This window comes from Lotus japonicus, chromosome 3 (assembly GCF_012489685.1).
Source record: "Lotus japonicus ecotype B-129 chromosome 3, LjGifu_v1.2".
Classification (NCBI taxonomy): Eukaryota; Viridiplantae; Streptophyta; class Magnoliopsida; order Fabales; family Fabaceae; genus Lotus; species Lotus japonicus.
Window position 1 is genome coordinate 44,668,756 of NC_080043.1, and position 25,582 is coordinate 44,694,337.

The 25,582-nt window shown below is 36.7% G+C and overlaps 1 protein-coding gene across 2 annotated transcripts; it reads right to left on the minus strand.

Annotated features, from left to right (window-relative positions):
• Positions 1-180: 180 nt before the first annotated feature.
• Positions 181-25,057, minus strand: LOC130742995 (alpha,alpha-trehalose-phosphate synthase [UDP-forming] 1-like). 2 transcript variants are annotated; one of them, XM_057595105.1, is made up of 18 exons: positions 24,912-25,057; positions 17,530-18,000; positions 17,260-17,357; positions 16,746-17,134; positions 15,658-15,772; positions 15,364-15,465; positions 13,936-14,086; positions 13,419-13,507; positions 11,960-12,008; positions 4,700-4,800; positions 3,974-4,161; positions 3,478-3,595; positions 2,388-2,555; positions 2,193-2,318; positions 2,022-2,109; positions 1,809-1,939; positions 1,611-1,709; positions 181-858 (listed from the first exon to the last, which is right to left on the minus strand). In XM_057595105.1, exons 2-18 carry the CDS (start codon positions 17,948-17,950, stop codon positions 469-471), a joined length of 2,823 nt encoding a protein of 940 aa, XP_057451088.1. In that variant the 5' UTR covers positions 17,951-18,000; positions 24,912-25,057; the 3' UTR covers positions 181-468. The 2 variants fall into 2 exon arrangements, with proteins under 2 accessions (XP_057451088.1, XP_057451087.1); XM_057595104.1 differs by lacking the exon at positions 24,912-25,057 and adding an exon at positions 18,356-18,819.
• Positions 25,058-25,582: the final 525 nt, after the last annotated feature.

Consider the following 25,582-nt stretch of genomic DNA (forward strand, 5'->3'; position numbering starts at 1 on the left):
CTCGCATATTGATGCATGTTAATTCAATTGTTGTTTAGTTTTAAATAATATTTGTTTTATAAGAAAATAGTTAAATAATAAAGGTATACCGTAGTTATTCTGAATTTTTGTAATATAAAGTTGGCTCCTGAAGTAGGAATACTAGGACCTAAGTCGTAAAAGCGCGAAATCTTTACTCTCTTGAGTAAAAGAGTTTTATTTAGGCACAACACAGAAGTTGCCCATAGCAGTGTGATAACTTCCTTGCAACAGAAAACTGAGTTAGATTTCAGTTAGTTGGCTAGTTTGTACAAAGAGAGTTAGTTTAACATTCATGTAACTACACTAGCTGTGTATTTAAGCTAAGTGTATTGTATCAAGTTCAAGAAGATGATGAATAATACAATTCAGTTTCAATCTTCCTCACTGTTTTCCTCTCTCAATTTTCATCTTCTTCTACACATGAACTTCGATCATCTCTGATAAGTTTCAAGAGGCATCAGCTAGTTCCTTAAAGAAGGCAATAACGTCATCGGATGACCCAAGAGTATACCGAGCGTTTGTTTGAGTTCGTCCAACAGCACAAGAAAAGTAATTTTCCTTCTTCAGGTCAAGGACATTCCAAGAGATCTTTTCAGTAGTAGCTGGCCGCTGCGGCGGGCAGATATGATGATTACTTGCTTTCTTTTCAGAATTGGAGAGAGGTCGTTGTCCCTTGTTTTGAAATGACTTTGCTCCATTTTTACTAGCTGAGATCTTCAAAGTCGATATCCTCTCAACTGGAAACTTAACTCCTGCAGCATCAGTTACCTTTCCTCGTGGGAGACCCACACCAACACAAGGAAGCTCTGGCTCAAAAAAGGCATATATATCTTCATCCTGCCACAATCAATAATGTTAAAATTTGGTTGCTTATAAGAGCAATCTGCATTTTGTCTTTTCAAATGATTATCTGTAATTGCAAAGGACGAAAAGCATGTTACAGCACCGAAGATCAAAACCCAACTTTAATCAAGAATACTTCTGAAAACCATATAGATAGCATCACAATAGATTTAATTAGAAAATGGATATGAAAGAATCAGGAATGAGATTAGGGCAGATGACATCTGAAAATATTAACATGCATTTACTAATATGACAATCACAACATACATTTTACACAGAAAACTTAATTTTAACCACTTTGATTTACATGTATAACATCTTAATGTTAAAGTCTTCTTGGCAAACAGAAGTAGCTCACAATCACAAAATGAAGCCTAGCCAACAAATTGGATGCACTAGGAAGTGTAAATTGTTTCTATAGCACAGAAACAAGATTTTAAAAGTGGCAGAGATGTCTGTAAATTAATCAATAGTGACGTTCACAACTTAGTGAAAATTCAAAACTCTTCAAACTGATCAACAATTCCCCATATAATTAACAATAGTAACTTTCACAGACAATGTTAACTGATGAAATTACTCTTTTTATGCTTTAGAAAAGCTTGTTTGAAACTTATCTTACGATGCTCACCAGATTATAAACAACACTGTTAATGAAGGCTTTTCCAACTAGATTATGTTAGACAGGTCAACAAGAAGAAATTTGACAAGCACATCAAATATCAAATGAAAATTTCATTCACCTTCGCCAGAAAATGTCCTATAGAGAGAACACAATCAATTGGTATTGTCATGGATTTACTGTGGACTATCTCCCCCAGGATACGGTCAATAGCTGCTCCCTGATTAAGTAAAAACGTGGTGTATATTTATAGACCATTATAAAAAAATTCGGTCAAAGCAGAACTGAGAAAAGTCAATTATTAGAATCAAGAGGTCACCTTTGTAACACCAGCAGCTCGCACCTCAATAGATCGGCTCCCTTGAAAAACTTCAAGTGATGCATTAGATATTGAACCTGTCGAGAGATGTTGCAGCATGTCCTTTGCTTGAAGTCTTCCAAACTCAACATCTATGATTATGGTGAGAGGATCAGTAAATGGAAAGACAGCATGCAGAATACAAAAATGTCTTCCCAAACACAGCTGAAGCACCTGCGTGTCTGTAATTCCATACAAGTGAAGCTTCCCTTTCTTCAAAATGTGACCGAGGTGTTCGTTCTGTGAAGTACTCAAAAACATGCTAAAAACACAGGATTGCCATTGTATGTCAATATCTCAAAGAAGAGGGGAAATCAAAGAAGAATTGAAACTTAAAATATGCACCTTCACACTGCCAACCCATTCCATATTCTGTAGTAGTTCTGGAATTGTTGTCATCCATTCTCCCTTCAAAGGGTTTAAAAACATCCCATTCTCTGCTGCCAGCCACACGTCAAATTCTTTAAAGTTCTGTAATAACAATGAGTTAAAATTGGATCGAGTAGTTCACAAAGAAGGAACTAATGTCCCAGTAATTACTTCATCTAGAACGGTTCTACCACTCCCACTAAGCACAACAACTGTGGTCTTTGGGTCACTGCAAAGTTTTGTCAAGGGTTGTTTCAGTTCTGGGTGCACTGTGGGCTCCAATTCTTTATACTGATCACCTTTTCTCTCAACTGGTTCAGTTAAAGTTCCATTGAATCCCTGTAGTGTATAGCCAACATCATGAGAAAATGTTTATAAAAATTATGATATATGCTACAGTAATTTTTTTTCTTCTGGGGTTTGCAAAATAATGGAAACAACTTTGGAATGAAATTTATTGATCAAGTGAAGTCATCTGCAAATCCAAGATGCACACTCAACATGACATTCAATAATAATATCGATCCAATAATCAAGCAAACTTTCAGAAATATTCACTTTATGATTTGTCCTTTTGTTTCCTTGACTACTTCACAGCTTAGAATGCTATTTTTGTTTATGGCATTGTATTACAACAATTCCTTCACTCATCAGGCATCTTTTTTGTCTAGACTATTTGGCTAAAAGCAACCACATTATGGCATATTTACCATGAATTTTCAGCTGTCAATAAAAATTTTGACTTGTGGTGCAAAAAGTCACATCAAGTTATCACCCCCATGTTGGACATTACTGAACAGATTAAAGTAACCGTTCCATCTCTGATAACTTAAATAATCTTTTGGCTAAGTTCATCCAGATTTTACAATTGTATTATCTTTATCATATTTGATTATATCATTACATACTTTTGAGTTTCCTGAACCTCAAATACAGAGAAAAAACATTGCATTTTGTTGGAGCTCAGGAGAAAATAGCTCATTTTGCTTTTTTTTCCTTCTCCTATGAATAGATGGCTCATTCTTTTAATACACATCAGATCAAGCTCCAATTGCCTTCCTTGTTTTCATTTCAATAAAAACCATATGTGGTTCACATGTTCTGAGAACATTTATAAGACAACCAAGTGTTTTTCTATCTTACTGACGTATCTAGGGAACATTTAGATAAGTATTAAAATATTTGGTTAAAACAAAATGGTTTAAATAGGTTCCACAAACAATAATCAAGAAGTCGTAAGCTTCATGACAAAGAAGCATACCAAAATAATCAATCGATTAGTTGACTGCCGATAACGTTCAATTGCAGTCTTGGTTGGGAGCCGTGGTGGGACTTGCTTTGTCCTTAGCTGTGCCTCAACAACAGTATCATTTAGTTCGCTGCAAATAATAAACATACGGACGATCTTGGTATTGGAGATCTAGTTGAAAAAACAAAGCAAAGAGATATATTCCTGATAAAATAGTTTGGTCCATAATCAAAATTTGGCATCTGCATGTTTTTCTTCGACTATTCCCAAAAACTCAGCATTAAAAGTAATTAACATAGTTCTACATATTATTCCCAAAAAATAATCAGAGACCTTAAGCTACAATCAAATTGAGGACTATAATTAATTAGCAAAATCAAGCAAATAACTCCATACTTAATGAAAAAACTACAGATGGTTCAGAGTCTGAACTGCAAACTAGATCAACCTCATTATAAATAACAAACATTTGATATACAAGAGCAGATGTTGAGAATACTATGTATACCTTACAAAAGTTTCTGCCCATTCCTGGGCGGTGTGGGTTTTCACATGATGAAAGTTATGCCTATGTCTCTTTTCTCTTTCAGCAGATGGCATATTCAGAGCCTTGGCAATACTGGCAGCAACTTGTGTGATGTTCCAAGGGTTAACCAGAATTGCCCCAGCACCAAGAGACTGTGCAGCACCAGCAAACTACAAAAACAATACCCAATACCAAATGCCAGATGTAAGATGACAGATCAAGAGAATACATATATACTTAAAATAACAAAATTTGAGCATTATCCTATCAAGTTAAAAAGAAGTATGCAAAAAGAAGAAATTGACAGGAAAAATATACAAAAGCTAATTCAAACATACCATAAATAAGAGCATTGTGAGCTATTTATAAACAGAGACAGGAACTATTATAGCTATGCTATTGTCAGGCCTAAAGAGATGAAACCTTGTATCTCTTTTATCCAAACTACTTTAAATACTAAGAGTTTAATCAAAGCGCAAAGAGTTGCACAGGGTTTGACATTGGAATTTATAAATGATAAATTGAATTTTTTTTAAAAATGAAGATTTTAGGTTGTGATACATGAATAGTTGATATCTTTAACATACAAAATGAATTAGCTTCCTTCTGAAAGAAAAGATTAAGGAGGGTGGGGAGTTAAGCATTAACATTGCCCGAATTGAGAAATTAAAATATAAGATAAATATACTAATAAGTTTCTGTAATTACTTCACTAAGAATGAGAACTCCTTTCTTGTTTTCTTGGCAAGCCACAAATTCATAACTGACAAGATTCATTCCATCCCTCAAAGATGTGACAAGTGCTACATCTGGGTAAGAAACAGAGTATTAATACGCTATTAGCAGAAAATTTACAATAAATAATTAAATATAGGCAACATCTTTCAAAGACAATTGACAATTCAGGTAAATATGAAGAATATTACGATTTAATAGAATTGGGGTAGAGCAATGTGCATATTGGGCACACTTTCATCTCTACCCAAAATGTACTCCTAAAATATATTTCAAAACCTGGCTTCATTTCACACAACACATACAAGATTCTAGTACTGATTTACTGGGCGCATAAAAAAGTAATACCAGTGGGCAGTGAAAGTGACATAAGCATATTTTTGGTTGCAAATGTGTTGTATGTGTTAATTGAGTTTGTTAAGAAAAGTAGCTTCCACCTTATTCATATTTCTCTTGTATGCTTATTTTCCTTTAGAGATGTAATATAAAATCATTCATGTCATTTACCCAACTGTTTAAGTTTTTGGGATGTTGGTTCATGACACGGTATCAGAGCCTTTATGACCAAGTGGTCGAGAGTTTGATCCTTGTTGCACCCAATTATTCTAATAAAAAAGTTGAATTTCAGCACAAGGTAGATGGGTCTATGCATTGTCCACGCTTTAAATTTTAGAGTAGTTGTTTCCTGACATTTCCAGATTCCACTTTCTTCACAGGTCATAAGCAGCTCCAAGTACTAATTCAGCAAGAAAATCGGTAATGAAAGGCACCAACATGGCATCTTTTCACGTACACTACCTTTGACTAAAAAGGAATAAAGGGTTGAAAGTCTGAAATTAGAATCTAAATTGTTTAATCTTTTTGAAACCAGAATGGTCTCTTGATGACCAAGGCACTTTCCCTTTCTTTGTTATCTTCTCTGTTACACTCTGTAATTCTCAGTTCTGCATCAATGATAACGAACTAGAATATCTCAGATTCTAGGGTTTCTTCCAGTACCAATTGTGAATTCCAGTGTTGTTTGGTACCAGTTCTATCAGCTAAGTGTCAATTAATAGAGCTAGTTAAGTTGGTTTAATTGGGCTACGTTAGTTGGCTTCAAGACATAGCTGGAAGAGTTTCAGATATAGGTGGAAGAGTCTCAGAAGGAATCAAAAGCAGAAATAGAGTCACTGTGACTGATGATGGAGCACTTTCAGACACAAAGGCAAAAGGAGTACAAGAAACGAAGAGGTTTGGTTTCGATTTGGAAATGGGGTCAAGAAAAGTTCAACGACATGTATCTGTAATTAAGAGATTTCCTTATGTTGAGAAATAAAGATACTGGTTACCATCAATATGCATCTGTAAGTCAAGAGAAAAATAACACAACTCGGCAAAGATTGCATTAACTAAAAATGAAAATTATTCAACATGATCAAGGCATGTTGAGTATTATAGATGTTTACATAGGCAACCAAATTTTAAAACCGTGAGGTAACATATATACAAGCCATAGTATATGATAGAGACTCGAATACTAAATGGGGAATGGGCCTAGGCAAGCCCAAGATATGGAAGGTTTATGTGAGAAAGAAAGGGAAAGGTGCTGAGGTGTCCAAGTTCCAGAAGAAAGGAGCGAGTTAGTTAGTTAGTATATAGAATAATGAGGTGTGGGGTGAGAGAGGGGGGAGGATTACAATTCTGTTATAGAGAGAGAGATAGGAATCTTTCTGAGGGAGATAGCCATTTGAGCTGCTCTGGGTTGTTAGAGTATTCTAACAGCACATCCTATTTTTTTCCTTACTGTAATTGCTGCTTATCAATCAATACAAGTGTATTTCAGTCTTTATCATCTCTAAATTACCTGTTAGCTTCATCAGAACCTATCAATTGGTCCGACCTGCCGGATCAATACGCTCCTCAGGAACCAGTGTTAGTAGATGCCACCCAAGATGACTGATCGCATGGAAGCGCTGGAGACTCAGATGGGTACGGTGACTGCGACGCTGCAAGAGCTTGCACTCCAGTTGCAGCAACAGAGCTTAGTTTTGACCGAACTGAGTAAGCAGATGGGCAAGAAAGTAGTCCACGAAGGCGAGGTCTCGACGGGTGAATCCAATTTGAGTGAATCACGTCTCGCCGGGAAGAAAGTGAAGCTGCCAGTGTTCGAAGGAGACGACCCAGTAGCTTGGATCACGAGAGCGGAGATCTATTTTGATGTGCAAGGAACCCCCGATGAACTTCGGGTGAAGCTCGCACGCTTGAGTATGGAAGGATCAACGATCCATTGGTTCAATCTGTTGATGGAAACAGAGGATGAACTTTCCTGGGAAAAACTCAAGCGAGCGTTGATCGCACGCTATGGAGGACGACGACTGGAAAACCCATTCGAAGAACTGTCGACGCTGAGGCAACGCGGAAGTGTGGAGGAATTTGTGGAGGCTTTCGAGTTGCTGTCTTCTCAGGTAGGAAGGTTACCAGAAGATCAGTATTTGGGGTACTTCATGAGTGGGTTGAAACCACCGATCCGGCGACGGGTGCGAACGTTGAATCCCAGTACCCGTATGGAGATGATGAGAATCGCCAAGGATGTTGAGGAAGAACTCAAGGAAGAAGACGAAGACGAAGGGAAGCGGGTGATAAGGAAGAGCGGGTATGAACATTCAGGTCAAGGATTGGGCCGGGTCAGCCTTAAACAAGATTACAAGAGTGGGCTCGTCAATAGGGACATAACCCTATTCACCAAACCGAGCGGGTCTAACCAAACCCGATCCCTAAGCTCTGCTGGGTCCCATGCGAATTCCTCTTCATCGATGGGTTCGACGGCGAGGAAGAGCGACGGCGATCACCGTGTTGGCTCGTCGGAGCGATGGAATGGGGTCAGACGCTTCCAGGTGGACGAAATCGCTGAACGAAGGGCTAAGGGGCTCTGTTTCAAGTGTGGGGGAAAATATCACCCCACCTTGCACAAGTGCCCTGAACGTGCTATGAGAGTTTTAATTCTGGGAGATGGGGAAACCATGGATGAGGATGGCGAAATAGTGATGTTAGAAGAAGAAGCTGAGGAGATCGAAGAAGAAGAGGCTGTAGAATGCAAATTGATGGGAGTTTTGGGGTGTATGGGAGAGCATCAGACTCAGACGATGAAGCTAGCTGGGCAAGTGGCCAATGTGGAACTTCTCATCCTCATTGACAGCGGGGCAAGCCACAACTTCATTTCCCCAAAGATAACTTCTGCTCTGGGTTTGGTAATCACTCTGATCACCACTAGGAGCATCAAGCTTGGGGATGGGCACAAAGTGGTAACCAGGGGAATATGTCGGGGAATCAAAGCAAAATTGGGAAGCATTGAGATCACAATAGATGCTCTGGTACTGGAATTAGGAGGACTGGACTTGGTACTGGGGGTGTCTTGGCTCAGTACACTGGGGAAGGTAATCATGGACTGGAAGCTCTTGACCATGCAGTTTGTGTATGGAGAGCAGGTGGTTCAATTGCAGGGTATGAGGGGAAAAGACAGCTATCAGAGTAATCTCCACTCTTTCTTGAGTGACACTCATGGCAGGGAGCAAATGGAGTGGTGGGGGCCACAACTCCAAGTTGTGGAAGCAACCAAGAAAGGCCATGAAATTCCTCAGGAACTGAGAGTTGTGCTAGCAGATTTCCATGAAGTGTTCACAACGAAAATCCAACTGCCCCCTGTTAGGTCCAGAGTTCATCAGATTACTCTAAATCCTGAACATGGACCAATTAATGTCAGACCCTACAGATACCCTCATCATCAGAAAGAGGAAATTGAGAGGCAAGTGACTGAATTACTGGAGGCAGGAATCATAAGACCTAGCATGAGTTCTTTCTCAAGCCCTGTCATTTTAGTAAAGAAGAAAGACAAGAGCTGGAGGATGTGTGTGGACTACAGAGCTTTGAACAAGGCCACAATTCCAGATAAGTACCCAATCCCTATTGTTGATGAACTATTAGATGAGTTAAATGGAGCAGTCATTTTTTCAAAAATTGACCTGAAATCTGGTTACCATCAGATTAGAGTTCATGAGGAAGACATACCTAAAACGGCATTTAGGACTCATAATGGTCACTATGAGTACCTGGTTATGCCTTTTGGGTTGATGAATGCCCCTGCAACCTTTCAGGCCATCATGAATGACATCTTTAGGCCATATTTGAGGAAGTTTGTGTTAGTCTTCTTCGATGACATCTTGATTTACAGTAAGAGTTTGTTGGAGCACCGAGATCATTTGAAGCTAGTCTTGACAGTGTTATTGTCCAACAGTTTTGTAGCCAACCAATCTAAGTGCAAATTTGGGTGTGCACAAATAGATTATTTGGGCCATATCATCTCAGGGGCTGGTGTTTCAGTAGATCCTGAGAAAGTCCAATGCATTGTGGAGTGGCCAGAGCCCAAAAATGTAAAAGGAGTAAGGGGTTTCTTGGGCTTAACAGGGTACTATAGGAAGTTTATTAAGAATTATGGTAAGATGGCAAAACCCCTCACAGAGTTGACAAAAAAAGACAATTTCACTTGGGGAGAAGAGGCAAAGCAAGCTTTTCACAAATTGAAGACTGTCATGACAAGCTCACCTGTGTTGGCTCTTCCTGATTTTGACAAATCCTTTGAAGTAGAATGTGATGCAGCTGGGAGAGGCATTGGGGCTGTGTTGATGCAACAAAGACAGCCAATAGCCTACTTCAGCAAGGCCCTATCCAATGGCAATTTAACCAAGTCTGTATATGAGAAGGAGCTTATGGCTTTGGTTCTATGCATACAACACTGGAGACACTATTTGTTGGGGAAAGCTTTCACTGTGTACACTGATCACAAAAGCCTGAAACATTTCTTGCAACAAAAAATATCATCTCCTGATCAACAATGTTGGTTGGCAAAACTCCTTGGCTATCAGTTTGAAGTGAAGTACAAACCAGGCCAGGAAAATAAGGCTGCAGATGCTCTCTCTAGACGAGGTGATGAGAGTGATTTCTTTAGCCTAGTGTCTTTTCCCTTGTGGGAAGATAGGAAGAAGCTACTAGAAGAGATAGCCTCTGACCCTTACATCAAGAATCTGCTACAGGACGTGCAGCAAGACCCACAATCCAAACCGGGTTTCTCTGTCCAGCAAGGGGTGCTACTATATCAAGGCAGGCTAGTTCTATCCCCTACATCACCTTCAATTCCTTGGTTACTGCAGGAATATCATGGCTCTCCTACTGGGGGTCATTCAGGGTTCTTAAGGACTTATAGAAGGTTGGTTGAGTCTCTATACTGGGTGGGAATGCAAAGGACAGTGAGAGATTTTGTCAGGGCTTGCGATACCTGTCAGAGGCAGAAGTACAGTGCAATGTCACCAGGAGGGTTACTCCAACCTCTTCCTGTCCCCAATGCTGTTTGGGAGGATCTATCCTTAGACTTTATCACTGGCCTACCCAAGTCTAAGGGTTATGAAGCTATTTTGGTGGTAGTGGATAGGCTATCCAAGTACAGCCACTTCATCTTACTTAAACACCCCTACACTGCTAAGGCTATTGCTGAGGTTTTTGTCAGAGAAATAGTAAGACTTCATGGCATTCCAAATACTGTCATAAGTGACAGAGACCCCATCTTTGTGAGTCATTTCTGGTCTGAGCTTTTCAAGTTACTGGGGACCAAACTGAAAATGAGTTCATCATATCATCCTGAGACTGATGGTCAGACAGAAGTCATAAACAGATGTTTGGAAAGTTATTTAAGGTGTTTTGCTTCAGATCATCCTAAAACTTGGTCCTTTTGGGTTCCTTGGGCTGAGTTCTGGTACAATTCTACATTTCATTGCTCAATTGGCCAAACCCCCTTTGAAGTGGTCTATGGCAGAAAAGCACCACCCATCATCAGGTTTCTTACCAATGAGACAAAGGTAGCTGCTGTTGCTTTGGAGTTAAGTGAGAGGGATGAGGCCCTAAAGCAACTCAGGACACATTTACAAAGAGCTCAGGAACAGATGGCTAGCTACGCTAATAAGAAGAGACGAGACTTGAGTTTTGACATAGGAGAATGGGTATTCCTCAAGCTCAGGCCCCACAGGCAACATTCAGTGGTCAAGAGAATCAATCAGAAGCTGGCTGCTAGGTTCTATGGACCTTTCCAAATTGAAGACAAAATTGGAACTGTAGCCTATAAACTGAAATTACCAGTGGAATCAAGGATTCATCCTGTCTTCCATGTCTCCCTTCTAAAAAGGGCCATAGGCAACTATCAGGTGCAGGGACAGCTACCTACTGATTTGGGTATTGAGGAAGCTACTGACATTTATCCTGAGGCAATACTAGGTACCAGGATCATCAGACAAGGTGACAGCGAGGTCCATCAAAGTTTAATCAAGTGGAAGAACAGATCTGTAGATGATGTTACTTGGGAAGATAATGAGGTCTTAGCTGGTCAATTCCCTGAATTCTGCCTTGAGGACAAGGCTGTTTCTAAGGAGGGGGGAATTGATAGAGACTCGAATACTAAATGGGGAATGGGCCTAGGCAAGCCCAAGATATGGAAGGTTTATGTGAGAAAGAAAGGGAAAGGTGCTGAGGTGTCCAAGTTCCAGAAGAAAGGAGCGAGTTAGTTAGTTAGTATATAGAATAATGAGGTGTGGGGTGAGAGAGGGGGGAGGATTACAATTCTGTTATAGAGAGAGAGATAGGAATCTTTCTGAGGGAGATAGCCATTTGAGCTGCTCTGGGTTGTTAGAGTATTCTAACAGCACATCCTATTTTTTTCCTTACTGTAATTGCTGCTTATCAATCAATACAAGTGTATTTCAGTCTTTATCATCTCTAAATTACCTGTTAGCTTCATCAGAACCTATCAATATAGGTATTTTAAAGCAACCGTTTAAAAAGCAAAACATTTCAATGCAGTTTCTCACAACTTAAAAGGCCATTGGTGTGCCAGATAAATTAATTCATGTAGGGAAAAAGAAATAGAAAATGTAAATAACATTTGCAATGAAAAAAAAAGTTTTGGATTATAAATGATTATAATAATCATGTCCAAAAGTACATTGAAAAACGTAATTTCCATTTTAGATAAGTATGCATTACAAAGCCCTAGGTTATACATCACATCAAATAACTCAATTTGACACAAGAAGTTATTCTGAAGAAGTTATTTTTGCACATACTGACTACTGGTAAATGGGAAAATGACATCATAAGCTAATTACAGGATAGCTTAGTCAAAGAGAAAAAATCTCAGAAAATAAATTGTACCCGTAACAGCATACAAAGCACATAGTTTATGAAATTCAAGAGAGCGGTCCTGCAGAGATAGCAAATTCATTTAACTCATTTAGTATTACAAATAAATCACCAGAATAAGCATATAAAAATGTTAAGTGTGTTTTACAGATGATATTTTGTCCTATTTAACGTTAACAGCTCATAGCTAACATTAGTAGTAGTGTAGCTATTAGAGCTCTAATCGTTAAAAGCTCATCTGAACTTGTCTGTTGACTAAACAAACAACCATAAATTCGATTTGAAACTCATTACCTAACCGGGTCAAGTTCAAGCTTTATATGCTTAAAATTAAAAGCACTCTCTCTCTCTCTCTCTCCCCCCTTCTCTGTGTGTCAGTGAGTATGTTTAGATGTGAATTCATATATTGCAATTAGCTAGCAAATTGTAATTCTATCTAGGTCATTGTAATCTTAAACTTAGTTATTACTAAGTTCAAACTATTTAACCCTAATGTTTAAAGATTCTTTTACCCTCTACGCATTTTTACTTTATTTTCAAGTCTAGCATAAAGATGTGTGGTAATATTATAACAAGGTCAAGTAGATGTTTGATAAAGGGAAACAAACAAAAACTAAAAACACGTTAAATATGAAAAATTCAATTTTCATATTTTTGGACAAGTCGCCCTAAGCTTTAAGTTTGGCTAGTTTAAAGTCGTCAAGCTTGAATAACATCTCGTTTTCACAAGCCAAGCTTGAGCAAGTGCCTCGCTTACAATGACTCATTTACATCCTTATGATAGAACCCTGATTTTATTGATAGAAAACCCTAATTCCCAATTGGGGATTAGGGGAAAGATACATGAGAGAGATGCCAAACACCCCCTCTAACCCTAGAAAGAGAACCACTTCTCTCTCTAAATCCAATTCCTAACTGAATACCAAGATACCCCTAACTCTCTAATGTCTGTTATTTATAGGCTACATGCCTCAATAACATTCTAACTAACTCACTAAGTATAACTAACTAACTAACTAACTAACCTTGAGTTCCTATCACCTTAACTATGAGTAAAACTCTCTTGGTCATTGTGAACTTCAGCTATCAACAATGTCAGGTATACAAGAAGAATATCTTAATTTAAATGATGTCCAATTTGTTTCAATAAAGAGAAGAAAAAAAACAACTTTGCAACTGGCCCTGTTGCTAGTAGTGATTGTTAATCATTTGGATCAATTTATCATGGTTTGCAGCCGAAAATTGTACAACACAGAAGTTTAAACTTCAAAAGTGTACCATATTCAAATCTGAACAGATACTATTCTCCTAAGATGCAAAGGCATGGTTAAGATTATAGTAACCAAGACAATACAACATAATACGAATTATGAAGGATTTAGGAAAAAAAACTAATAAATTAATGTGTAGTGAGATGATGTATCAGCATTAATATAGTGATCATCAGATGAGAACTGTCTCAATAACGTACCAGGTGATGTATTGGAACAGCAGTCAGTGTTCCAAATCTGCCATTGATGCGACCAACAATTTCATGAACCTGGCTTGTAAGTTTTTGATCTGTAAATATGCAAGAAAAACAAGAATATAGTATATGCCCCTCATAAAAGTTGTTGAAGATATAACATTATATTCATGCAAACATTTTATAGTTAGAAAATCTTACTAATGATAACCTTCAAAAGTGAATTTCAAATACAATCAAATATCTCCATACATACTATTTTAGTATACAAGAGATCTCAGAAATAATATGTTTCTTTTTACTTCTCTTTTCCATTTTATGGTTGAGAAGGCTTTCTTTTTATCAAATATCAGAGTACAATACAAACAACAAAGGAACCAAAAGTATTAAATCTGCTTTGAATATAAAAGAAACCTAATTATTCACTTGTTAAAACCGCAGGAAAAACATTTGAAGAGATAAGACTATCTTGTAACCTACTACATTGAAGATAGAACACGAAAAAATGCAATAAGTATCATACATTCAGGAACATCTGTTCTTGTTGGCACAGCAATTTGAAGCAGAACTACTTTATCACGCCAATATTCATTCTCTTCCAAAAACTTTTCAAATGCAAGAAGTTTTTGAGGGATTCCTTTAATCATATCAAGGCGATCAACACCTAACATAATCTGTCAAACAAGAAAAATGTTAAGTGATAGTCAAATGGTCAAACTGAATTAAAATAGAGGAAGGAAAGAACATCATTACATCTCATGCCAAACAAGAAAACTTCTATAGTGAAAGCATATTCATAACAACATCACTTCTAGATAAATGCCCACTTACTAGAAGAGCTCAACATAAATTTTTATCATTAAAATGAAAAATCGTTACTAATATCACAGTGACAACATGGCAAATAGTTGCCACAGATTGATAGCTTTCTACAGAGGCAAAGTGGCAGAAGGATCTCATAAAAAATGATAAAGGTTACTTGTAGACACCTTCAACCCTCTTCATCTAATACTAAATGACATTTTATTTTTGAGAAAAGGGAAAGGTACAAGAAAGATAAGTTTGTTATGCTTTACTCCTAAATAATTTTTTTTAGAAAATTTGATTTTTGATAAAGCATAATGGTATGATTGCATGTATCCAACCTCACACAGACACACACATATCAATAAAAGGTAAAAGTCGCATAAAACAACTTTCATGAATCAAATATCTCAAAAGCTAAGCCTTTGGGGCGAAGACACATGAATGGTTCTATATGTAACACAAGCCCACTTACCTTGTGAGGACATTCAGTTCTTCATTAGAACAATGAGGGTAGCAAGAATCGAACTCTTAAACATGTCATGAACCAACTATACAGAAAACCTAAGCTATTAGCTGAAGACATATGAATTATTTTACATCATATATTAACCAATAAGTTTAAAACTGTAGAGCCTACACATTTTAGAAATTGACCTCCAAAAGAAATTGAACAAAGTCTATCTAGTAAGTAGTAACTTAAAAGTTAAAGAATGCAGCATCATACTCAAACAATGATGACTAATTGTGGCATAGTAGTGTAGTTTCATGTTATATATAGCAAGGATTATGAGGTCATGTTATATTTTCCCATGATTATATGAGACGATAGATGATAGAATGATGATTCTTTGTGGCTTCTAACCAGCAACAGATGTATCTTGAATTCTTGAAGCATTTTTCCCTTCCCTTTCTATAAATCTGATTTGTTCCAAGGATACCAATTCTCTCAAGTGTAAACAGCACCCAATTTACTATCTATAAGTCTATAACCCTTAATAGTGTTTAACTTATCCGAAATTGCCATAAATATGTCATGAATGATAAAAAGAATATTATAAATCCAAGACAATCTGAAAATAGGACACACATGCACAATGCATTATATTAAAAAAATAAAAAGTTAAATACAAAGTAAAGGATGCACCTTTCTTCCTTTAAATCTTTCTTGAAATTCTTTGATGTGACCCTGAACTTCAGGAAGGTCAAGTGCACCTCTGAATCGTTCCGAATCTATACCAATTGGAAACTGCCACCCACGGGCAAAACAAATAAATAAGTAGTTCTAAATTCTAACTTTGAGCCCATCATGTTAATTGGTTAAAGCTAAACAAGAACAGTTTCATTTGAGACGTTTTAGGAAAAGCTTGTTTTAAAATTTTCAATAATGTTGTAATGTTAAGTATGAAGCATGATATTGACAAAAATTGTGAGTACGCACTGCAGTAACTCGAGTGAGCTTCCCTTGATCCTCAACCCCTTCAGGTGTGCCCTCAAGTCCAAGAATGCGAGTGCATGCACTGACAAAATGTCGTGCATAATCATAGGTGTGGAAACTGCTCAACAAAAATTACACTTATCCAAGTCAGAAGCAATGGGTAAAAAGAAGAAATCGACTATAAAGGGAAATCACATAGTTTACAACCTAAGAAAAAGATAGAGTCCCAAACTAAAACCAATTTGACTTTTAGTGATGTGGGTCTCTGGGCTTAATCACTGCTAAGTAGTAAGTACTCTCTCCCAAAGTTTCATAATATGACAGGTGAACATAATCCACCTGAAATTTCCATAGTTTTGCATGAAATTTTTGTTCTTAAATATATATATATTAGAGCACTTCTCTTCCATTCATTTGCAATGGTCATAGATCTTATAATATTGTTGAGCAATTTTGTGAGCCATCTCGTCTTTCTGTCCTAGCTCCTTCCATACCACAATAAGTATATTATTTGGTTCAACTATTGTCTCTTACTCATCCTCTTAATACAGCTTTAACTCAGATTCCGGAACTTTTGATAGAAAGAGTAATTTCGATCATGTTCTCCAATGTTAAGCTGTGTAGTTTTTTCCCCAAAAGTAGCACTCAGGTCAGATGGCTTCATATACTCAACTAGTGCCAAAGAAATGCATCACTGCTAAAGATACACAGCTTGTCCCAAAGAAATGCATCACTGCTAAAAATCCACACTTAATAAATAAGCATTGGTTCAAGCAGTGTTGTCAAATATCAGCAACGCCATGGCCAAATCACATGGCGGAATTCTAGCAAGCCACCATGGCCAATATTCTACCATAATCCTTCATACACCATCAGTATTTGTCAAATATGGCCTGTGTTTTTGCTTTCTGCCATACTCCATTTACAACACTCAATTTCCCACTCCCAAATAATCAAGAGTTCACACGAAACCATTGTATTATGAAATCAACATGACTGGATCAAACATATTCCCTAACTAAGAAACGTACATCATAAAATTAGATGAGTAAAAAATATTATTCCGAAATGAAGACCACATGGCAACTTACCCAACCAAATCAGCTGCAAGAACAGCATGCAGGAGTTCGGAACGAGATGGCAGTGTCCTGTGAATTTCAGAAGATGGAAATGGGGTATGGAGAAACCAGCCAACTTTCATTTTACTGTTATAATTCTTTAAGCATTGTGGAAGAAACATAAGATGGTAATCATGGCACCAAACAACATCGCCCTCTTTGTAGTGTTTAGTCACAACATCAGCAAACATTTGATTTGCTTTCTGGTATGCTTCAAACTGAGACTGGAAAGTACGTGTTGTAGCAAGGCGATCTTCTTGTGGAAGTCCAAGGTAATGAAAAAGGGGCCACAAAATGTTATTGCAATAGCCATTGTAGTATTGATGAACGATCTCTTCATCAAGAAATACTGGGATACACCTCTACATCGCAACTCGCAAGTAACAAGCAAGAAAAAGATTAAAAATCAAAATAGTAAAACCTGCGGATGAAACAGGACACTCATAGATGCAAAAGTTATTTCAGGGTGATGGAGACACTATAGTACCTTTTCAGCCAATGCCTTTGTAAGAGCCTTCTGTCCAATGTCGTCTGGCACATTGACACCAGCCCAACCTATCCACCGCGCCTCAAACTCCTTCACACCTTTTTTAAAAGAATCCAGTCGTGTTAGCTAATTCATCATAAAGTAGAAGACCAAGTTCGTTTCAAAATGTAACTAACTTAATTTGGAACAGAATTTCTAAAATGTAACAAATCATGTGCAAATTTTAGAGCATATACAACACAGACTGAAAAATGATAAATCACCACGTACCTAAAAGAGCGCTTACGAGGCCACCAGCACTTATCTCCAAAGACCATGAATCCTCACCTTTCCTAACTGCTGAGACTGGCAACCTATTGGCAACCACTAACAGGCGTTGTTTGAAAGGCTTCCCATCCTCGGTTTTGCATCCATTACTAAGAGGAAGTGCCCTTGCTGCTGCAGCCCCTTCCAGGAATCGTTCAACATAGGAGCCGTTAGTATCTTCTCTCAAGCGCGGTTCATGCTCAAAAGATTCAGTAGCCACATGATTATTATTAATTCTATCAGGAGAATCATTCAAATTAGATTCCCTGGTGCTTCTTCTTCGCTCTCTTCCTCTCACAAGCCGTTCAACACGACCCGGCGAAAATTTGTTATCATTACCGTTATACTTGTTCCCATGTATATGGTCACTGTGGAATCCAACCATTGTCTGTTGAAATTTGAATATCAATGGCGCAAATAAGCAATCTTCCTTCCCTGCATTTCGTTTGCCAAAAATACAAGAAAGAAATTACAAAACACCCCGATTCAGCTTAAAATAAAAAGGACTATAACAGCAGTATTAGAAAAAGTGAAGCATCTAAAGTACACTGGTTTTCCACTGGAAAGTAGAAATTTTTTAATATGAAAATTGAGATGAAATAGAAACAAGGAGAAAACAGTATCCACAAAATTACAAAAGGCAACAGAAAGGGGGTCAACAAATGAGTTGGAAATTCCACATCGAAAGCTCTTATATGAAAGTGGAATCATCCTCATCGCTGGGGTTGTACATTTATGGAAAACAAACAAAACAGAAGAATGAGAACAGCTGAGGGAATCAAAAACCTACTCTGATTAAAGAGAAAACCGAATACATTGCACAAAAGGAGGACTGCCCATCTGATGCAAAGAGTTAACCAAGTCATAGAGTAGTGAAAATTACAGGAAAAGGTTAAAAGGCCAGCCCAGGCAACACCTATAAAATCAGCGGATGCTAAAGAAATGTCTGGTTCAATTAGTCTATCTCCAGCTGGATTGGGGTAAGAGGAGTATCGATTCATTCACACTCATATTTCTCTTTCTCTCATTTCCACACATTTTTTCTTGTATATTTCTACTATTCATATCACATCATCTATCATCTATCTCTCATTTCTCAATTATTTCTTTCATATCTCACAAGGTGTGAATGAAACATTATTCGGGTGAAAGCGAGAGGGTTAAAGTCAGATGAAGAGGGTATGATGTAGAGAGTGGAAATCTGCAAAATCTGAATGGGGAGGAATCAACAAAGTGAGTGAAAAAAGAACAGAGAGGAATCAGGCGAAAACAGGGTGTGAGCATTATAAGGCACAGATAACCCCACTGACATGCAGCTGACACGATATTTTGTTGAAAACAGAAAGAAAAATATTTGGCACCAAAATATTTTACTTAGCTGCCGCGTGAATAAGATTCTACAACGGGTAAATAGTCAACTTGGTCCCTGAAAGTGTACGCCGCATTCAACTTCGTCCCTAAACTTTCAAAATGACGCATGTGGTCCCTGAATGTGCCAAATCTCCTTCATCAGCCGTCACTGGGTTAAAAACAGCTGACGCCGATAACAGAAGTGTGATTCGATTTTTTTTTGTAAAAGTTGAAGCTTGTGTGGCATTTGACTCTTGGAAAAATTTTAAAAATTTCAATTTAGTCCCTGGATCTAAAAAAAATTCTTTCTCTCAACCATCTTCCTCTACCTATCCCCACCACCATCACCCTCTCTCCATCTCCATCTTCTTCATCCTTCTTCTTCTTCCGACCCTCATCTCCTCCCTCTCATACTCTGACGCTCTCCCTCACCCCAACCCTTTTTCCCTTCCAAAAACCAAAATCCTTCAACCCAAAATCACAAAACCAAAAAACCCACAAATCCACACTCACCGATCGAAAATCCATCGCAACCCACCCCACCCTCACTGATGATATCCTCAAGCTCCTTTGAATTTTTTGTACTGTAATTGTTCTCCTACCTTTTCCTCAGGATTTATGTTTTTCTCAGATAGCATGAGTTGCTTTTCTTTTTTCTTGAAGGGTCTAGGATTGTGTTTTTTCACTTTTGGTTTCTGAATAATAATGAGGATTGACTTGTGCTGGTGAAAAATTGTTGAGGTGATTTGTCTGCAACTTTGCATGGTAACTGAATGAATTTTGTTTCATTATCTGAGCAAAGTAAATTGGAAAACTGACAATTATGTGCATATGATGTTGAGTGATTGATGTTCATACTTGATGCTTTGATTTCCTGGTAATTATTCTTGTGTATTATGTGAGCATGAATGAAACATCAGTATTTGGTGATCTAGAGTCTGGTAATTGGTGGAGCATGAATTTTGAGTAATTGAGGAGGGTTGTTCATTGGATTATGGCGATTGGTTACATATGTTAGGATTATCCAGGAAAATGAGGCAGATTGGAATATTTTCCGTGTTTGTTCTTTTGAATTTGTAATATGCAAGAGATGGGCATGTTGTAGGAATCAAATTCTTATATGCAAGAGAGAGGGAGGGGGATGATGGTGGGAAGAAGAAGAAGAAGGATGAAGAAGATGGAGATGGAGAGAGGGTGATGGTGGTGGGGAGAGGTAGAGGAAGATGGGTGAGAGAAAGATTTTTTTTTCAGATTCAGGGACTAAATTGAAGTTTTTAAAACTTTCCCAACAGTCAAATGTCATACAAGCTTCAACTTTGACAAAAAAAATATTCCAAGTCACACTTCCGTTAACGGGGTCAGCTTTTTTTAACTCAGGGACCGCTGATGAAGGAGATTTGGCACATCCAGGGACCACGGGCGTCATTTTAAAAGTTTAGGGACGAAGTTGAAGTCGGTGAACACATTCAGGGACCAAGTTAGCTATTTACCCATTCTACAACCCACCCGCCAGGCTTACATGGGAAATTTCCAACTCCAACACTATTCTGGCCTTTCTATATAAGTAGATAATAAAGAAATATAATTTTCATATTGAAGATATTATGTACCGGACCAAAAAATATATTTATTTTTCTAATAATAGAGTAACAAGTAATGAAGTCCATCCACCTTATTAAACATGCTCACGAGAAAGTAGAAATAGAAACATAGGAAATTAATCTACACAAGACTATCTAAATAAGTCATATCCCCGTAAAAAGAAAAAGAAAAAGTCATATCACAAAACAATGAGCAAACTTTTTTTTTTTGAACTTAATGAGCAAACTTTGAAACGCGTATAAGAGATTCATAAAGCTTGACAAGTTAAAACATCTGAATAGTATTAATGTATTATGTAAACAATATGCCTAAAGATAGTGATGCAGCGGAAGTCGTACTAGGATTGCAAGCGCAAATCCTAAGGAAAAGGTTTCTGGAATCCACCAGAAAGGAAATTAGCAAGCGCTAAAACCCTAGAAAATACACTGGAATCCACCAGAGAAGAAGAGAAAACTCTTAAATTTTATTATCAATCAAAACTCCCATAGGCTATGCCTTACAAGTGCTTAAATAAGAAAAGAAAATATCCTAATAGTAAAATAAATAATATCCTAAAAGATCCTAATTGAAAATAAAAGATCCTAATTGAAAATAAATAAGTTCCTAACAAAAAATAATTAAGATCCTAAAAGATCTTAATTACAAATAAGTAAAATTACTAAAATACTAAAATTATCTTAAAAAGCTCCTACATCACCACTTGATGCAGCGGAAGTCGTACTAGGATTGCAAGCGCAAATCCTAAAAGAAAAGGTTTCTGGAATCCACCAGAAAGTAAGGGTTAGCAAGCACTGAACCCTAAAAAGATAACTCTGGAATCCACCAGTAAAGAGAGAAAAATCTCAAATTTGATTATCAATAATAAACTGAATAGGCTATTGCCTTACACGTGCTTAAATAGAGAAATAGGAAAACCCTAATGAAACTAAAAATAATGAAAATCCTAACTAAAAGATCCTAAACTCAATTAGAAAGTAATTAAAAATAACAAATCCTAACAAATTGATCCTAAACTTAATTAAAAACAGAATAGATTCGGAATGATCCTAAATATATTTAAAAATACTAAAAATAATAAATTCATAATTAATTTGCTCCTGCATCAGATAGAGATAACACTTCAATCTGCATAATATTATGTTTTCTACTAGGGTAGTATTTATTAAAAAATACCTCCTCAAGCACTTTTTTTTTGTTTACCTAGTATGAGGAGTTCCTCCATTTTTATAACACTTCATTCTTTTTTTTTCTATTTTCACTCACATTTTCTTTTAATCTCTCTTCTATTTCAATCACAACATCTATCATATATTTTATTTATCTCTAATTTTTCTATTATTTCATAACTTAATTTTGACATTTTTTTGTCTAATATTTTTCGTCTTCGGATTAGTGTATAAGAGAGTAGCAACTTTCCCGGTACTATGACCATTGACCAAGCATGATTTCATTTTCTTTTTTCCTTTGACCAAGCATGATTTCATTATTACTATGTATGAATTGATATCCCCTTTTTCAAATTATTTCCTATACCATTTGAATGTGTTTCGTCCCGCAAACTATTCAGTTCATTAGTACAATTAAGGAAATGCTTAATTTTTTTTCTTACATGCTTACAAGAGTTTAATTGTTATGTATTAAAATCCATTAATTTGTCATGTCATAATTAAATTTAAATTTAAAAATATTTAAAATAGAAAAAAATATTTAATTAAATACATGTGTAAATTTACACAAATGATAAAAGTCTATTCACATCGCTGGTGACAAACTAATTGTTTTCCACCGTCTGTCTGACGTGGCATAATAATACACATGTTTTCTTATAATTCTCAAACTGTAAAACATCACTAACACAGTATTTGCATCCATGTTTTGTCCATAAATTAAATCCGTATCTTGTATATTAAAGTATGAAATTCTCATAAAGGTATTACCAAAAAAAATGTATACGTTTTTTTTTTTTTTTTCCTTTAATCAATGTAGCAATTTGTACCCTCCCTGATCTCATTCTTCTGTTTTATTTGATTTCCATGAATATACAAGGCCAGCGATGCGGGATGATTCTAGTTTCCTATAGATTTTAATGTCAAATCCAAATATACTAACTATTAGGAAAGGAAAATACTAAATCAAAGCGATTAGATAGTAAACTACACTAAAATTGAAAGATAAAATCGATGCATACAATTTTGAACTCTATTTACCTTTTCAAAAAAAAAACTCTATTTACATTTTACACCTTAACTAGAGATTTAGTCATTTAAACTGAATTTTAAGTTTTTCAAAGAAAAAATCAATTTTTTTTTAATTTGAAATGGAATTGGTTAAATGACCCAATAAGAGTTACTTAAAAATTAATGAAACAATTGAATAAAAGTCTTCATAAGAACCTATAGCTACTAAGCTAGTGTACTAAGGGGTGGGGTAGGTAGCTCACTGCTCACATGATTGAGCTAAGAGTAATTGCAGAGGAAGGGTCAAAGTTCAAACTCTAAAAAAGAATAATTTGTATTAATTTACTAATAACTAACATGTGCCTATAAAAAAAAACTTAGCAGTGTACTAAATCAGTTGTTACCCCAACCTACTTTAAGTCCTTTTCATGGATCGTTAGTCTAAACATGCAAAAAGGCAACTCAATTTCCCATTCTTCCTTTCTCTAATATTTCTTCTCTTTCAACTCTTACACTTCTCACCAAATCACTCATCCTATCCTCACTTTTTGTTTTTGGTTTGTATCTCTCTCCTTCCCATTTCAAGTATACTTTCTTTTGAACCCACTGGCAGTCAATTTGCTTTTCTCTCAGCTCCCAATACTGATTTAAACTGATGCATTAGGAATTGACTCTGAAGATTTTTTATTCTCTTCATCAAGTATACTTTACATCTGACCCCACTCTCAGTCAATTTGCTGTGTCTCTGCTCTCAATACTGAACTAAAAAATGCAATGGGCATTTGACTCTGAAGAATTCTTATTCTCTCCCTCAACTCAAGTATACTTTTCTTCTGACCCCACTGGCAGTCAATTTGCTCTGTATCTGCTCTGATTTACTAATCCGGATTCTCTGCTGTCACTATGCAACAGCAGAATAACCAAGTTTTTGAAAGTTTTTATAAATTTAATTTTGTATTAATCACATGACTAAGTTCAATTCTTATTCAAGTAACTAGACTTTAGCCTATGGACAAGAATGAAGCTGAATAACGTGCAAAGCTACTAACTATCGATTTTTTATGATAGTACTCCCATTACAACACATAATAGGTGGGCAGATTTTGAATGATCAGATGGAATTTGAGCAGGGGCCAGTATAACCTTGAGAAGCACTACTTGTAAGTTGTGACCAATCTATCTTATATGAATAATGCTTCTGATCTTATATTTGAGAAGCACTACTTGTAACCATTATTTATAGCTTCCACAAACTACACCACATGGGTGCAGAGAGAGATAGCCAGCCACCTTTAACTCAAAACCCTATCTTTAGAGGCCATGGCCACAATTCATTTCCACCGCATCTTTTCTTCATCATTATAGAACAATATGTTTCCTCTTTCCATGTTCCCATTCCGCTCCACACAAACACCAAAAGGACAAAGCACTTTTGGAAATCAGATTCACAAACTAATTAAACTTCCAAGGTTGCAAAGGGCATATTGGGGGAATTTTCTAGGAGATGCTTCAAGTCCAAAGAAGCAAATTAACAAACACCTAGTGGACCACAAACATTGCATGCGTCACTGCTAGTTTATCCCATACCCACCACTAAAATATCTACCTAGAGAAACTCCTTAGACCAATTCAACGCATTTTGACCATAACTGAGTTCTCTAGTTCAAGAATTTTCATTCTTCACTCCACAGAGAGGGTAGAATAACACTCCAACAATATCTCTAACCAGTGAATTGACATTTTTATTCTGATTTATCATATATAAAGCTAGCTACAACCTACAAGTGATACTGATACAGAAGATAAATTAAAATTCACCAGAAAAAAACATTAACAACTCTAAGTTAGAATTCTGTACTGAAAAAATCGCAAATCAGTCAACCGAGTACTTCAAACTGAAGAACGCATGAAAAAAACAGAGACAGACACAGCAAATGAACAAGGTAGGGACTATAGGCAGATCGTGATCGTTTTCATCTTTCTCGATTTAGTTTTAGGTTTTGCACAAAATTTTCTCAGCAACCAAACAGAAAATCCTCTCGTTCTTACGGAGAAAACCACCGAAGAATGATCATCAATCACGAAAAATACAGCAGAAAATACAATAATCAAGCAGTTAATCAGATCTAATTAACCGTCCGATTTAAACTTCATCTCAATTGAATCGATCATCACACAGCAAATGCAAACAAACATACATAGAATGAGAAAGCTAACCTGAACGGTGAAGTTCTGCGCTGCGGCGAAGTGCGAATTCTGAATGCTGCTTCGATCAACTGATTAGAATCTCCAAGCGAGTAGAAATGGAGAGAGAGAGAGAGGGAGAGAGAGAGAGAGAGAGAGAGAGAGAGAGAGAGGGGTTTGTGATGATTCTGGAAGAGGAAGAGAGAAACGGAAGGGTTTATATAGGAAGGGGGATTGAGAGAGAGATGGTGCATTTGATGGTATCGTCAGCCACAGGCTTCCTTTTTGGCGGGGCACACAGAAGTGGGGGGCGAAGTGCCCAGTCGCTTGGAGGGAATTTCTTCAGCTTTTTATTATTTTTTTAAAAGTTTAAACTTCCTTTTTCGCACTATTATTATGATTTATTAATAATTATCGAATATAATTTCAAAGTTGTTAAATGTGGTTTTCAAAAGTACCTTTACCCACTCATATACTCCCTCCGTCCCTAATTATAAGCTAACATTGAGACTTTTTTTGTGTCACTAAATATAAGCTAACCTTGCAAAAGTTAATATTTCTTTCCATATTCACCCTTGCATTTATTGGTAGTGGAGCACCACCATTAGTAGTACAATGATGAAAAAGTGTTTTCATAAATAAGGGTAAACATAGAAAGTTGTACATTTTTTTTGAAAACCAATGTATCAATTAAGGCTTTCTTA

Bases quoted from the DNA above. Each gene is read 5' to 3' on its own strand.
- LOC130742995 (XM_057595104.1), bottom strand. From the start codon at position 18,566: ATGAATCGATACTCCTCTTACCCCAATCCAGCTGGAGATAGACTAATT. The intron at 12,009-13,418 runs GTACGTTATTGA...CTATCTCTGCAG, and splicing joins CTGTTCCAATACATCACCTG to GACCGCTCTCTTGAATTTCA. The intron at 859-1,610 runs GTGAATGAAATT...TGATTGTGGCAG, and splicing joins TAGGACATTTTCTGGCGAAG to GATGAAGATATATATGCCTT.